The sequence below is a fragment of the Hypomesus transpacificus genome, unplaced genomic scaffold (genome assembly GCF_021917145.1).
Source record: "Hypomesus transpacificus isolate Combined female unplaced genomic scaffold, fHypTra1 scaffold_31, whole genome shotgun sequence".
In the NCBI taxonomy this organism is placed as follows: domain Eukaryota; kingdom Metazoa; phylum Chordata; class Actinopteri; order Osmeriformes; family Osmeridae; genus Hypomesus; species Hypomesus transpacificus.
In genome coordinates this window covers 965529-981097 of record NW_025813837.1, presented here as the reverse complement: position 1 = coordinate 981097, position 15569 = coordinate 965529, and the positions used below count along the sequence as shown (strand labels likewise).

At 49.1% G+C, this 15569-nt stretch overlaps 2 protein-coding genes across 2 annotated transcripts; both read right to left on the bottom strand.

Annotated features, from left to right (window-relative positions):
- Window positions 1-478: 478 nt before the first annotated feature.
- On the bottom strand, window positions 479-6107 carry agpat9l (1-acylglycerol-3-phosphate O-acyltransferase 9, like). Its single transcript, XM_047016014.1, has 14 exons — window positions 5976-6107; window positions 5241-5440; window positions 4913-4979; window positions 3827-3975; window positions 3511-3656; window positions 3182-3256; window positions 2969-3058; window positions 2757-2850; window positions 2454-2569; window positions 1973-2028; window positions 1702-1787; window positions 1378-1506; window positions 1216-1295; window positions 479-1039 (listed from the first exon to the last, which is right to left on the bottom strand). Exons 2-14 carry the CDS (start codon window positions 5382-5384, stop codon window positions 934-936), a joined length of 1338 nt encoding a protein of 445 aa, XP_046871970.1. The 5' UTR covers window positions 5385-5440; window positions 5976-6107; the 3' UTR covers window positions 479-933.
- Window positions 6108-7342: 1235 nt separating this feature from the next.
- riok2 (RIO kinase 2 (yeast)) lies at window positions 7343-11382 on the bottom strand. The gene is made up of 10 exons (XM_047015784.1): window positions 11214-11382; window positions 10760-10898; window positions 10533-10649; window positions 10259-10434; window positions 9740-9828; window positions 9274-9465; window positions 9002-9094; window positions 8322-8798; window positions 8053-8155; window positions 7343-7538 (listed from the first exon to the last, which is right to left on the bottom strand). Exons 1-10 carry the CDS (start codon window positions 11277-11279, stop codon window positions 7377-7379), a joined length of 1614 nt encoding a protein of 537 aa, XP_046871740.1. The 5' UTR covers window positions 11280-11382; the 3' UTR covers window positions 7343-7376.
- Between the last annotated feature and the right edge of the window lie 4187 nt (window positions 11383-15569).

Below are 15569 nucleotides of genomic sequence, written 5' to 3'. Positions count from 1 at the left end.
CCCGCTGGGGAGGAACCCTGCCAACAAGAACGGTTTAGGGGTGAGGATCTTTCCCGCTAGGCCATCTACATCCTCAACGAAGACACAGAGATCGCACATAGGTGTTTCTGGAACTTTCTATGCTAACGTAGCTTTTGTGTCGGATTCCTTCCCAGGATGCCAGTCAGCTCCCGGCAGGGTCACAGGGGGTGCACACCGGTTCAGATCAGCCACCCCATGCGGGGGATCTGCAGCACGCGCGCAGCGACGGCACGGGCAAGCCTGCCAGTGGACACAGCTCCAGGACGTCGAGGACATGCGTCCTGCTTTGACAGAGCCATGCCTTTCATGCGGACACTGCTGACACTTTCGGGGTGTCAGTGAGCTCGACCCCTTGTGTATTACTTTTCTCAGTTTACTTACCACCAATGTGTTTGTGCCATTTTCTGTTTTGCGCTTGATGACGTGTCTGTGAATGCATAAACGGTTAGCAGCAAAACAAAGAGATGAGGTCATCTTTAGGTCTTCGGCGAACCACATTTATTTCAAGACAATCAGCGGCCCAGGACTGATCAGGAGAAACCGGGCATGATCCGTAGCAGCAGATGATCAACAACAACAAAAACATGGTCAACATTGGATCTTTCTCATCAAACTGAGACAAACGTAATTACGGATTTGATATCCATCGTCTGGTAACACCCTGAGACATCCAGTCATTTGCTGAATTCATGCCGTGCTTTATGAGCCACACGGGTCCTCTTCTGGTGGCTCCGCCTCCCGTCAAGATCAGCTGCACTTGTCCGCACAGCGGGGGGGTCATTTCCCTTAAATGTGTGATGTCATTTCCTGTTGTTTTGGATCCGACAGAATTAGTCGGCCACTTCCACACGGAAAGGAGAGGTGATAGAGTGTGTGTGTGTGTGTGTGCGTGCGTGTGTTTGTGTGAGAGAGTCAGTCGCTGCAGCTGTCCTCTGATCCCAGCACCATGTTACAGTACTGCTTCTGCTGCTCCTCCTTAAACGTGTCCTTCACCTTGGCCCTCTTTAGTCCTCCATCCCTGCATGGACACACACACACACTTTAGAAGTGATCGATGCTGGGATGAGGATGAGTGTGGAGGATGAGTGTAGAGGATGAGCGTAGAGGATGAGTGCGGTGGATGAGTGCGGGGGATGAGTGTAGAGGATGAGTGTAGAGGATGAGCGTGGAGGATGAGTGCGGGGCTCCTCTCACCAGGACAGGTCCACCAGGCCTCCCTTGTGAGCGATGGCAGACTTCACTCTGTTGGCAAACTGCACAGCATCTTCCCCCTCCTGCTCACACAGGATGAGGCGAGGGTGTCACACAAGGGGACGTGTACGTGTGTGCGTGTGTGTGCACACGTGTCAAACCCACCTGTTGGTGCATGGCAGGCAGGTACCAAACGTTGCAGACGATGGCCCAGCTGGTCATCATCCGCAGCAGATAGCTGATCATGTTGTACTTACTGCTGTTCCAGAAGGCATCCCCAAACTGGGGGTCGTACTGCAGGACCACAGACATGCAGCATCATATCACTACCACGGTATAATGCAACTATCACATGCGCAAATGCATACAGCATCATGTAGTATTATACACCATCATATCACAATCACAGCCTTATTTCACCGTCATAAAATGTTGTATAATGCACAAATAACATACTGTATCCTACCAGTATAATATTGAATAACATACCTTGATAGCCACAGGATAAATGGTTCCACCGATTTCAAAGCTCCCTTTTTTAAACATCATGACTGACGTGTTGTTGACGCAGGTTCCTGCATGTGGACACCAAAGAAACACGGCTGGTTGAGGCATGCGCACACACTTGTTCTGGGCTGTGTTTGTGTAAACGAGGCAGTCTCAGCGAGGCAGTCTCAGCGAGGCAGTCTCAGCGAGGCAGTCTCAGCGAGGCAGTCTCAGCGAGGCAGTCTCAGCGAGGCAGTCTCAGCGCTGCACTCACCCTCTGGGAAGATCAGGATGGGCAGCTTGGTCTTGTCGTTGACGTGATCCTTCAGCCTGAAAAACAGCCATGAGGTTAAAGCACATGCAAACAAACCTGGCAACCCTCTGGCTCAATTTTCAAACCTGGCAACCCATGGGCCCATGCTACAGGAGGCTGTTTGAAACAACATAGGAAGCTGAATACCACAAACGGGAGTGGCTTCTCTGAGGGTTAGCATGAGGCAGGGCTATGTGAGTCTGTCTGGACTTGCCTGTGCAGAATGGTTAGACTGTGGACACCAGAACTCTGTCCTGAAACACGACACACTCCATACAGGCTGGTCAACATGACCGTCGGGGTAAACGTTGAACACAACGGCACAAAACAACATACACACTGTGCTGCACTGTATGAAACAGTTTAGTACTCGTAGGAGCCCCACGGTAATCCATGGCAACGTAAACGCCATGCCATGCGACGCTCACAGCTGCAGACTCACCTCTTGGACACTAGGTGGCGATCTTTCATCTCGGCTCTCTCAAACCAGATGTGAGGGCAGGAGCGCACCATGGCTCGCTGCAACACGCCGATGAGACCTCCATGAACCTGACCCACCTAAGGAGACCCACGCGCCACACGCCACAACCAAACAGAACCCTTCAGAACATGCCAGAACACGTGGCAGCATTTGGGGAGACCACTTGCGAGACCACTTGCGAGACCACTCGCGATAAAAAAAAAACCCTGTCCTGTTTAATGAATGAATGAGCAAGTTCCGGGACCTAGTGTTTAAAACACCCACCATGGCATAGCAACCGTCGTTACAGAGGATGACGATGTCGATCGGTGACGTGTGATTGGCAACACAGATTCCTCCCTTTTTGGGGCGGTTTTCTCTGGAAACACACACACACCGAGTGTTAGGGGGTCAGTGACGGGTTGTAGTGAGTGTACGGTCAGTGTGCTGGACTGAGGGTGTGTGTGTGTGTGTGTGTGGGGGGGGGGGAGACTCACTTGTTGTGGTAGTGGATAGTGGCCGACAAACCTCTGGCACAGATCCTGTAGCACATTATGTGAGCCCACTCACTCAGGAAGAACTTGAGTCTGAACACACACACACACACACAGACACACACACAGGAGTGAGAACAGCAGGATACCTACAGTAGGCTACGCTGTGTGTTCAGCTCATTGTCATGGTAACCGAACAGGTGGATAGGTAGGTACCTCCAGTTGGGCATCAGACCCACAGTAGAGGTACCGATCACCAGCCAGGTCAGACCGATGGTCGCCAGGGTGATCCTGGAAGACACATTGAGTCACACTCTCGTCCCACACAGTCTGGTCCCTGCTGACCAGAGGGGCTGAGGCCAGGGGGGGGGGGGTCTCAGGGTGAAAGGTCACAATGTGGTCCAAGTTCCCCACGGTCCAGAGCTGGGCAACAGGTGTGTGTGCGCGTGTGTATGAGTAAGTATGCGTGCGAGCGTACGCGCGTGTGTCTATTCAATTCAAAACGTTCTTTCACTCGCAAGAGGGTCCCTGGCAAGACAATTTACCTGAGAGGGGCGAGGATGCAGTATCGGATGAACACCCCCAGACCCCACACTACAGTCAGTTTCAGGCTGATGTAGTGGAAGTCAATGTTAGTCCGCGTCAGCAAGTTCCACGACACCAGCTCCTCCGAGGTGAAGCGCTGGGTCACCTGGGGGGGGGGGGGGGGGGGGGGGGGGGGGGGGGGGGGGGCAGGGAGGTCACCAGGGTCAAACTCGTCACATCCAAATCAAGGCATGTGAGCTCAAAGTAAAATCAACCCTGGATATTTTCCCGGTGGGCACGATGACCTTTCTATTTCAATAACCCCCCAGAATGCACCTCGTCTTCAACGATGCTTTCGATCCCTCGACGCCCGAAGTAGAAACAGTCGCTCAGGGTGAAGTCGCCCCCTAGTGTTGATTTGGGGCGACTGAGTCTTAACTCCCCCAGCTCCTTCTCCATGGAACCATTATGTCTCTGGATCAGACCTGGGGGTTACACACACACACACACACACGCATAAACATCCTCTTGACATTCTCCTGTAACATAACATGAATCGATCCAAACTGTCAAAAGTTGACACGCACACACACAGAGTCCTAAGCTAGTCTCTGAGTGCCGACCTTGTGTTCGATTATCTGGGCCACCTGGAGATAAGAGGGTATTTAAAGTGATCAAGGAGCACTGGTAGCTGATAACGGAGGTTGTATGAGTGTGTGTATGTTGGTGTATGTGTGTGTGTGTGTGTGTTAAGTCGGTCTCAAGACGGTCCCTGTGAAATGTTCTGGAGTGTGTGACTGATAACAGCCAGGACAAAGTCTAGGAGTCTCATAGAAAGTTCTTTGGCCTCAATCAGTCAAAGCTCAGGCTACACACCATGTGTCCTCGAAGTGCTCTGAAACATGACATCATATTGTCAGTTAATGACAAGTCCTCCACAGAGACAAGACTACACACACACACACAAACACAGGGTGTGTATGTGGGCGAGTTCTCGGGGTTTGACACCTCTCCAGCACATCAGGAACTTGTCCTGACTCGGATGCTCGATCCAGCATACCAACGTTGCACAATCCAGGAAATGACAAGCGTGTCGTGCCGGCAAGGGTTGTGATTAACGTTACTCTGGAAGTCTGTCCCACGGTGCAGTCAAATCTGCTTCTGAGCTAGTGGCCCAGTGAGAATTGCAGCACACAGTCTCACGGAAACACTAACTTTACACTGCACACCATCCATCTATCCTTCTCCAACCCCCCCCCACAAGGGAGTAGATTTGGCTTGAAGGTTGAAGCAACATAACACAACATTTATACTAGTCAATTGTCGTTGTTAGAATGTTTGGGGGGGGGGGGGGGGGGGGGGTAAACTACGCCCCTTGTCTCCCCACCTCCGTCGCTCTGTTTGTGACCTGGTGGTACTTACTGCTGGATAGTGATGCCTGGATCGTCTGTTGCTCCCTGTTCTCCTTCTGTAGTCTCAGAGTGGCCCACTGCAAGACCAGAGAGAGAAGGGCACCATCACTGTCTCTGTTGCCCCACAATATACCCTGCTACCCCCATCGCCCTCACCACACCCAGCCCTGCTACACCCAAACCCTGCTATCCTCACCAAATATATATATATACATATAAAGATATTTAAAACATAAAATAACATTTAAAAACTTGTACAAAAGATTTGAGGAGACAAGGAAGGAACTGGGGGGAATCCATTTTGGATCCAGGGCGAGCCTGAGGCAGTGAGCGAGTACCTCCAGCGTTTGGATGAGGATGTCCATGTAGGTCTCAGAGATGCCCAGGGAGAAGCCGAACATGGCCGGGACCATGATGAGAGCCAGGACGAGGCACAACCACACCTTCACCACCCAGAAGGCCACCAGCCAAAAGTCCTCCATCGCTGCAGCAGTCCCTCTCTCGCTTTCTGGCACTCTCTATCCCTCTCTCTGTTACTCTGGAGGAGAAGGGAGCGGAGGAGAGCAGAGGAGAGCGGAGGAGGAGACCAGAGGAGGAGAGCAGAGGAGGAGAGGAAGAGAGAAAAGCCATATTAAACCCCTTGGAGTGTATATTCCGACCAAATACCTTGATGTGAACCGAACAGTTATGTTCATCATTAGAACTTCGGAGTCAAAGGCAATAGAAGAAAGACAACATATACTTCGATGAAAGTGAAAAGTGAGACCAGTCTAAAGCTATGATATAAACAACCACAGGTAACAAATCACTGTCAAGACTGTCATTGCGTGTAGTCCGCTGTTCTGTTTTGGATCGTGGCACATGACGCCTGGCGACAAAAATAAACCCAACTTTACTTAGTTCAATATCGACGACCACTAGTTGACAATGGTCTGCTCACACAAATCTATACGAGCGTCCTCTGATTTAGACCGCTGTCTTTAAAGACCAACCGCAACTTTTTAGAGTCAGTTTAGGTTCTCACACCTTACCGCATATTTTACCTGGCTATGCAGCCTCCTGCTATATCTTACCGGTTGAAATTCAGTCCATGTCCTTGTGCAGGATCAGCAAGTCCGACAGGAGGGAACTTCGTTTGGGGTCGAAGGAGCCGGGGTCTGTATACTGTTCCTACTATTAAAGTAGGTTCACGCCCGGCTCTGGATCAAAGTTCATTGTGTCATAGCGAACAGCGACTCCCCGTGGTCAAACCGGTTACTGCACGTCGTTGGGAAATTATTAGGCTTGCGTTAAAACGCAAATTGTGAACAGCACCTGTTAGCAATTAAGTCTGCTTATAAAATGTGACTTTGGGTTTCTTTTTTAAAATTACTTGAAGAGATCACGGGTCGCGGTTTTTTGGCTCGTTTAACAAATGGTTGCTTGTTAGGAAAATCTGTCAAGCGACTGCATTTATTACATTTATGGTCGCTCTTTTCCCTAAGGCATTAACTGACACTGCTCAGCCTCAGCTGTTATGCACGCAAGACTGGTAGAACGTTTGCATTTCGTGTATTATTAGCACGTTTATCAAACCTCTATTAACACCAGTTAGTCGATTATTGAAATACATTATTAGTATTTCAAACAAATTCTTAATGGCAGCCCTGCAACACGGTTAACAAACCAAAGACTATCACCCAGCCAACGCACCCATGTGAGGCCCAAATGAGTTGTATCTGGGCTGAAATGTGGGGCCCAGTCATTTCTGTCCTCTGTTTCTATGGAGGAATCACATGGCTTGATGATGGGCTCCATATTTTGCACACATGGTTAGAGAGTAAGGACCATGTGGGCAGAGACTCCCCTCATACACCCCCCCCCCCCCCCTTCAGCTTCTACCAGGACATGCATTATGTTCATTTAGCAGAGCCTTTTATTCAAAGAGACGTATAGGGGATTCAAACCTGCAACCTTTCGACCACCAGTTAAAAGATTGAGTTATACCCACCCCATCACATGATCAGTTTGTCAAGCCAGTGGAGAACTGCAAAAATAAATCAGTGAAGCGCACACATTCCACTTCCCTTGTCCGCATGTTTTATTGTTGTTGCTGTCAAGGGAAGGTTACACTGTGTGATCGACAGCGGCCACACTGCACACAAGCCAGCTGTCTGTGGAAGATCGTCAAACACACTGTCACACTGCCCCCTCCTGTCCTCCTCCTTCTGAGTCTGACGGCTGGTCTGATGGCACCGTGAGTCGACGTGGTGCATGTTTTATTAGTCCAAAGTCATTTCCTTTCCTCTTTGCGTTTCCTCTAGCAAGGCATTTCACGTCAGAGAAACCTTCTCCTCCTCCTCCTCTCCCCTCTCCTCCTCCTCTTCCTCCGTCTCCCGTCTCCTCCTCCTCTCCCCTCTCCTCCTCCTCATCCGTCTCCTCATCCGTCTCCTCCTCCTCCCCCTCCCCTCCCCCTCCTCCTCCTCCTCCTTCTCTCAGCCCCAGAAGGAGGCGCTCTCCAGGCTGGACTTGATGTTGTCGTTGTTCTCCCTCCTCTCCTGGGTCACCAGGTTGGCCTCGCCCTTCTGCAGTCTCCTCCGCTGGGCGGCCTTCTGCTGCTGGCTCAGCTGCCGGCGCACCTTCTGACGCACCACGTCCTGCAAACGCGTCACAACGTCACGTCAACGTCACGTCAACGCGTCCCGACTCCTGTCACCACAGACTCACAGCCACGCGTTCCGCGTCGCGTGAGAAGCCTGGAGAAGAAGGCGAATCCAAAAGACCACCCCAGCTCCAATTCCACTGATGCAGTAATAAGGTGTTTAGGAGATGTATGGTGGGGTACAGTCGACCAACATGGCTTCCAGTGCAGTAGCAGGTGTAATAGCTCTGGAGTGGCAATAAACCGTGTTCGTGCACTGGTAGAATGAGGGCTGAGGTGGTCATTTGAATTTCCCTTCGGCTCCAACTAAAATGATTTACGTAACACAACCAGAGGAGGATCTGTACGAACAGACACAGCAGCTGACGACAGACCAGCTCCTACACGCACACTCGAAAACAACACGTTTGAAATCGGAAGAAACCTGACGACATACAAACTGTGACATGGGTACATGGTGGCAGACAAGTTGGGTGTGTGTGTGTGTGTGTGTGTGTGTGTGTACTAACCGGAGGTATGGTGGAGCAGCTCCCTGTACTGCCCATGGTGGCTTCACTGTCTGTTCTCCGACGTCTACTGTGCGCCACCACATGGAGGAGGCTGTCTGAATCTCTGTAGGGTAACATCACACACACACACACACCACACACCATACACACACACAGCAATAAGCACAAGGGAATTTGGATGTCATGCAGGCTGATTCTTGGGGTTTAATCATTGGCGGGTAAAGTGTGATTTGTCACATTCTGGTGATGAAAACGCTGATCACGTTTACCTGAATGGTTTGAACTCTTTGTTGACTGCCGACAGGTCCAGCAGGTCTGGACACGCGTCTTCCCCTTCCTTCTCCTCCTCCTCGTCGTCACGTCTCCCCTCGTCTCCCTCCTTCCCCTCATCCTCCACATCCCTTCCGTTAACCTGGGAAGCGTCGGTCGGTCTCGGACACTCTCCCCCTCTCCTCTCCTCATCCTCCTCCTCCACCACCCTCTCCTCTCTCCTCTCCACCCTCTCCTCAGACAGGGAGGGTGTGTCTGTATGCGGGTCGCACACTTTCAGCCCCTCCAGCTCCAGCATGGCGTGTCTGTATTCCTCCAGGTCTACGCTGTCCTCCCCCTCCTCTCCAGCCTCCTCCTCGTCCCCCTCCTCCTCCTCCTCCTCCCCAGGTCCTGCAGGCTGCAGCAGGGCCGCGTCTCTCTCCAGGTCCTTGGTGAAGCCGCTGGCTGAGATCTCCACGTCGAGGGACACGGAGCGCCTGCGGGACATGAGCCGTGCCGGGCACACACACACGCACACACACGCACGCACACGCACGCACACACACGCACGCACACACGCATACACGTCATGAATGGAAAGATAGAAGCACAGAACAGTTCCTTGTGGTACCTTGCTACTGCTAGCTATTGTACCCTCTGTGCTCCCCCCCCCCCCACACACACACACACACACACTCACTGGATGTCTTTGAATGTTGGGTAGACTTCGCTCTCGTAGTTAAATCGCCTCGCGAAGAAATTTCGGATACATTTGACATCACGGTCAAAGTACCTGTTGAAAAAACAATGGTGGAGTTGAGCCAACCCCAGTGGATCAAGTCATGTTTGAATTGCTTTGAACAAAAAGTCAATAAACATGATTTCTATTTTATAACATTATATTTGTATTATTATTCAACAGTAACATATTTTACTCCATTGTGTGTGTGTGTGTGTGTGTGCCTCTCTCACCACTCAGCGTTGTAGTGCGTGGTGGACACCATCTGTGGGAAGTCGATCAGCGTCACATGATCCTGGTCGTCGACCATCAAGTTGAACTCGTTGAAGTCGCCGTGGATCAGGCCGTGATTGGCCAGTTTGACCAGCAGCTCCATGAGCTCGTTGAAGAGGGAGGGCGGGTCGTCCAGCTTCCGCACCTGACACCTGCCCGGCAACAACACACACACACACACACGGGACAGCCAATGAGAAGGCTGGGATCTGCACAAGCGTCCACAGAAAGGGGCTAGGAGAACGGGACAAAAAAATACAAACGCAAATAGAAAGGAAAGGTCTAGATTCTGGGAAGGTCTTCAAGGAATTTCGAGATCTAGAAAGGTCTTCTAGACTCGAGCAGAAAAGGTTGTCGGGTTCAGAACCGACGACCCCGAGACGGAGGGATGAACAGTCCCAGTGTGCGTGGACGTGCGGTACTGACAGTGGGTATCCGTTGATGAGCTCCATCACCACGGCGTGCCTGTTGTAGTCCACGGGCTTGGGGACAGGAAACCCTCGCTCGTACAGCGCCTGGAAGGGGGACACGCACCCAGGCCACCACACCCTCGCATCAACACCATGGAGCCCAAACGTGCTACGCTATACAGACAGGCTGTTATTCTTAGGTTAGAACTCTGTATTGTTGAGTAACAGCTTGTTTATTGATGAGTTGCAGCAACCATCATGTTTATACATTCATTTCTCATTATTCAGTTGTCATTTATACATTTGTAATGTTCCAGCTAATTATGACTATTAGTAATAGTCGAGTATAAAAAGAACGTGTAGACCCAACTACTAAATAACTTTCAAGTGATGAAACATGACAATGACTTAACTGACATGTATAATACTTTCTCTATTCTTATTGCTGACCCAAATCGGATCAAACCTTAATTGCGTAGCCCTATTAACAGGCAATGTCACAATGAGCTTCACAGACGCCCATATCAGCTGGTACCTTCATGTAGGCATACTCCTTGGTGGCAGAGAGGCGAGAGAGGTAGAGCCAAGACATGTTCTTCCTTCCTTTGTGGTAGTCTCTCTTGTTCTTCAAGTTCCTAAAGGAGGTGCGACCGAGTCTGTGCAGCTTCAGAGCGTACTGGTCTCCCTCTGGACTGGCCACGATGTAGATATCTACAGGAAAGCGAGGATCAACACATCGCTTCAGAACACAGACGAGAGCAAACTTGATTAACAATTAAATCCACGCAATAAAATAAGCGTTTCCTTGCCGGACTCTTTCCCCACGCCCATCTGGTTGCCGACAGAGATGAGGACTTCGCGTGAACAGAAGGTCTTCAGGGCCAGGTAGTCGTAGCCTCCGTTATTTAACCTGTAGCCATGGACAGCTTAACACGCACACACACACACAGGAGTTTTCAGTAGCATGTCATTGAATGCCTTCACTCAGTTATTCGTGTCAGGTCCTCTCTATGACTGTCATTCTGAGTGGCCTTACCTTTAGTGTGCTCGTAAGCCACCAGTTTGTGCTTGACCAGCTCTCTCAGAATCTTGTTGCAGCCCCCGTGTTTCAGGCTGGCGATGGAAGACAGCAGATTCACTGGGACGATCTCATGGTTCTTCATCCCCATCTCAACCTGCAATGTATTACGTCCATGACAGAAGAGTATATAAAATGAAGGCAAGCTAGCACTAACTTTGATAGCCAAGAGCGGCTGTTTCACCTGTCAATACAATGTTTAAAGTGTAGCTGATATCTAGCCTCGCATGCGGCTCTAAGCAGTTGCTAGCTGGCTATTTATTCCAAATGTTAGTGCTAATCTGACTTCCGTTTTGTACTGGGTAAAACGTGAAAGTATGAGTGACATTTGGGTTTTTATGTACTTTCTAACTATTAGCTCAGCTAGCTTGCAAGCTAAAGCGAAAAAGAGAATAACAATAGAGCAACTTACGGCTGTGAGGACTCGGAAATCATCTCGAGATAGATACCGCAACACCACAACATTTAATTTGCCCATATTTAGGCTTTTAGTAATACACTACACGGGAATAATCAGCTAATATGTTTTGGTTCTCATTCTGGCATGTAAACACGTGGAATTGAAGGAGGAAGTGATGTATTCGTCACTCGTGCGGGTAGCCAACGCCACACACCGAGCTTTGACTGCCCTCTAGCGGTGCCCTGACGATTTGAGATCAATAACAAAGCGAAACACCACAATTTAACTAAATTATGAAGTACATAAATCTAATAGTAGAACAAAAAATCTTGAAATATAATCGAAGACTAGGCCTTGCAGTTTGACATGGTGTTAATATTTTGATCTCGAGGGAGCTTTAGTATGATGAAAGAGTGCTTCCTGCTGCTATTTGAGGTACCGCTGTCCTCCAAAACGGGTCACATGAATGCGCTCGTTCATCCCTCCTCATAAGTAGGTGACGAAATATCTCAATTCACACTCACTGTAGTCGGTGATTAGAAAGATATTGAGGCAAGCTATGCGCTCCTAATATCCAATAGACCAGTGGTTCTCAAAGTGGGGTCCGCGAACCATTGCACGCTCAGCGAAATAAATTGCCATAAATTACATCGGAAAATGGTGGTGTGAAAAAAAGTGACAAAGTGACAAATATATATAATCTAAAGATGGGGACCATTTGCACCAATAAAACAAACAGATTGTGTCCAGTTAAGAGCACAAAGGGTATGCCTGAATGGGTGTTACGATTATGATGGGGTCCTTGAAAAATGTTCAAGGACCCCTGGCCCCCAAAAGTTTGAGAACCCCTGCTCTAGACAGACTGAGTAATAAAAGCAGAGTTTGGATCTATGGTACAGACCGTGTGTAGTTGTACCCTGGACTATTAGACTACAAGTTATGCACAATACAATGCACAATTATGCCATGAAGTAGGCACTGAATGACATTATTACAATCATGAATACAATAACTGAACTCATACAAGATGATGCATAATGGGACCAACACAACACATACATAGACATGTGTCTCCATACATGTCATTGTGGAAGCTGATCTTATTTACGTCTTTCCTTTTAGCCTCTTGAGCTTAGAGGGGAGGTCTCTCCCAATACACATGTCCATAAATCATCCGTCATGCCATCCTATATGTGATATTGGGAGCTATACCATGTATCCACCTTCTTGACCCTTGACCCACTCCCGTCCCGACGGGAAGGACTGAAGGATGGATATAGTCTTGAGGAGGATAGGCGAAGGTCACAGCATCTCTCAGAAATAGAGTTCACACGTCTCGTGTCCTGCACTCGTCTTTTAGATAGAAGGCGGATTGAGTGACAGTAGCTATCTCTGGCCTTCAGGGTTGGGGTGGTAGGGAGGCGGGAGGGGGGGGGGGTTTACAACTGAGGAGGCAAAGTGCTGCAACTACACTTGGGAAGACATTTACTTTCCATGAATGTTCTATTGAGAAACGACCATTGCAATGACGTAAGTCATGCGACGACTCGGCCCAATGTGATTCAGTACGAGACAATGAACAAGGTTTGGAGAGGGAGCATGTGTGTCATGACGCTTTTGAAGCAGCAGGGCGCAATATTGTCTCTTTGACTGTATCATTGTGCAGTGGGACTCTGGGGTTAGCAAGGCCCAGGAAGCACATGGCATCCACTCCATTTTGGCCTCCTCAGTTTGAAACAGAGGTGGGGGGGGGGGGGGCTGTGTCTCAGGCTGTAAACTGACAAGACGACTCCGCCAACCGTTCTGGAGTCAACTGGGAATGACATGACCAGTTTTGCTACGTTGACACACACTGCAGCAACATGTAATAACCAGAATCTCCTTGTACCTGGATCTGTACTCACCCCAAATCGTGCCTTACTTTTTCATTAAGGTTTTACATTTACCTGCCTAACAGGTTTCTCTTAAACTCCAGGCCTGCTTACTGTATAGGCAGCTGGAATGTGTTAGCATGCTTTATCCACAGGATTTGCATAGCATTCGCTATGATCACAGGCCTACAACAGCCAAATATGGAGAAAACAGATGTTTTCTATGCAAGCTTAACAGTCCAAGGCAACTACATGAAGTATTTTGAGAGAATATGGACTGTAATACACTTCAAGTCCGTCTCAGGGCAAACAAGCTATTTCAGTTCAGTGCCAGTGCAGAATGCTATGATTCAGTACATTGGTTACAGCTCTGTGAGGTTTTTAAAAAGTGGGTATATCTCACATGGGGGGCCCAACATTCCACTCTGTAGCAACACTGAGGAGAAGACAGTTTTAGAACTCCTAGATTCGAAACTGCTGTTTGACTCTCTCTCTCTCTCTCTCTCTCTCTCTCTCTCTCTCTCTGTGTCTCTCTCTCTGTCTCTCTCTCTGTCTCTCTCTTTTCTCTCTCTCTCTCTCTCTCTCTGTCTCTCTCTTTTCTCTGTGTCTCTCTCTCTCTGTCTCTCTCTCTCTCTCTCTCTCTCTCTCTCTCTCTCTCTCTCTGTCTCTCTGCACCTTTCCTCCCCCCAGACCTCCTGCCTGCACGGATATGAACACATCTGGGACACGGAAAAGAGTGAAATGGGTTCAAGCCCCGAGGCGAGTCCACGAGAGGCAGGCTGGCTGAAAGACCGAGGAAGAAATGAAGCACGCATTCGCGTACACGCCCGCATGCGCGTTTGTGTGTATGCATACAGTATGTGTATGTGTTTTTGTGTGTGCGTCTGCGTGTGTATGAGTGTGCGTTCGTCCTGTTGTCTGGTGAGCAGTCACAGTTGCTTCAGTTGAGGGGGGATGGACTCAATTTAGATTCTCCAAGTCTTTCTTTCTTTGAAACCTGCCGGCTCATCTCCTCTTCTGGACTCCCTCATTTAAATATGGCCGGGGGTGACGGGTAGCTTATTGTAACATGCCCAGCCATGTGAGACGTAGGAGGGGTGATGTGGGGTGGGGAGGTCTGTAAGTGTGTTTGTGTACATCGGTGTGTGTGTGGGTTTGTGTGTGTGCGCGGGTCGGTCTATTGGTGTGTGGGTGTGGGTCTGTGGCTGTGAGTGTGTGGGTTTGTGTGTGTGTGGGTCTGTGTGTGTGTGTGGGTCGGTGTGTGTGTGTGTGTGTTTCGCTGTGTGAGTGGCTCTGGGTGTGGGGGGTTTGTTGACAGAACACATTCCCGCAGGTCCCTAGAGTTGAGGAAGGTATGCAGGGGTAGGGAGGCCATAGGACACAGGGGTTGTCCCTAAGATAAGGCCGTGGCTCGGAACACTGAATATACCTTCAGAAAACAGGAACTTTCACTTGCCAGGTTGGGTGGAGTGCTCTGATTCCAAACTGGAACAGGCCTATTTCCTGAACAGAAGGTGTTTGCATGCTTAAAGCAGGCATGATATTTATGTATTTCAGTATTACTCCTGTGTGTTCTCTGACGTAAAAAATACGAATATCTAGCGGAAAACCCTTTAGCATGGGCTCAAACTGCCAGTTTTAGTCATTAAAAGTTTCAAGTTTGGAGCCATTGGTATGGATAGTCAATAAGCGTATAATAATGTGTCTGCTCTATGTAAAACAATCCTCTCTCTGCTCTATGTGAAACAATCTTCTCTCTCCTCTATGTTAAACGATCCTCTATCTGCTCTATGTGAAACTCAAAGCTGGATCTCAGTTAGTCTGCTGAGAAGAAGCCAGTGACTGCTGACGCCCAGAGCAGTCTTAAAGCTCCCAGTTCTAAGTTCCCACTCATCCATCAAATAGGAACCTTCCAGAATTCCCAAGACAACAGGAACTGTGGAGAAACACCCCCAATTATTTAGTTCATAAAAACACCAGTATATAAAAACACCAGTATATAAAAATACCACTATGGTATGATCAATCCAGGTGGGATCTGACGCAGGTCAGGGCAAAGTTCTCCTTGGAAAAGAACACTTGAACTCAAGATGGGCTAAAACATTGACCAGCCATGAACTACATACCACTAAAATTGACGAGCTTGTGTGACCCTAAGCTATAGCGTTTTTCCTTGAGGACGCGCAGAAACATGCAACTCTACCAGGTAGACCACCCGAAATCAATAGCTGGCTGAATTGTAGTGTTGATGTGCTCACTTTGGATTTAAAAAGTGTTTGCTAAATAAAAAAGTACATGAATTAACATCCCTAGATTTATAAATACTAACTCTTGCTCAACCCCCGCCCAAAACAAACACACACACAGACACACACAGCTTTGACTCCACACACACACACACACACACAAGGGACGTGTGTTTGCCTGTCAAACTGAAATTGATAGAGCTGATCACACTTGCTTGGGTTGACAGATTTTTGTTTGCAGGAAGGTAGAC

Excerpts from the sequence above, each read along its gene's own strand:
- riok2 (XM_047015784.1), bottom strand. The coding sequence starts at position 11,279 with ATGGGCAAATTAAATGTTGTGGTGTTGCGGTATCTATCTCGAGATGAT. Across the intron at positions 10,899-11,213 it reads ATTTCCGAGTCCTCACAGCC|GTTGAGATGGGGATGAAGAA; the intron begins GTAAGTTGCTCT and ends AATACATTGCAG. Across the intron at positions 9,095-9,273 it reads ACGCACTACAACGCTGAGTG|GTACTTTGACCGTGATGTCA; the intron begins GTGAGAGAGGCA and ends TTTTTTCAACAG.
- agpat9l (XM_047016014.1), bottom strand. The coding sequence starts at position 5,384 with ATGGAGGACTTTTGGCTGGTGGCCTTCTGGGTGGTGAAGGTGTGGTTG. Across the intron at positions 4,980-5,240 it reads TCCTCATCCAAACGCTGGAG|TGGGCCACTCTGAGACTACA; the intron begins GTACTCGCTCAC and ends CTGGTCTTGCAG. Across the intron at positions 2,029-2,453 it reads CGCCACCTAGTGTCCAAGAG|GCTGAAGGATCACGTCAACG; the intron begins GTGAGTCTGCAG and ends GCTGTTTTTCAG.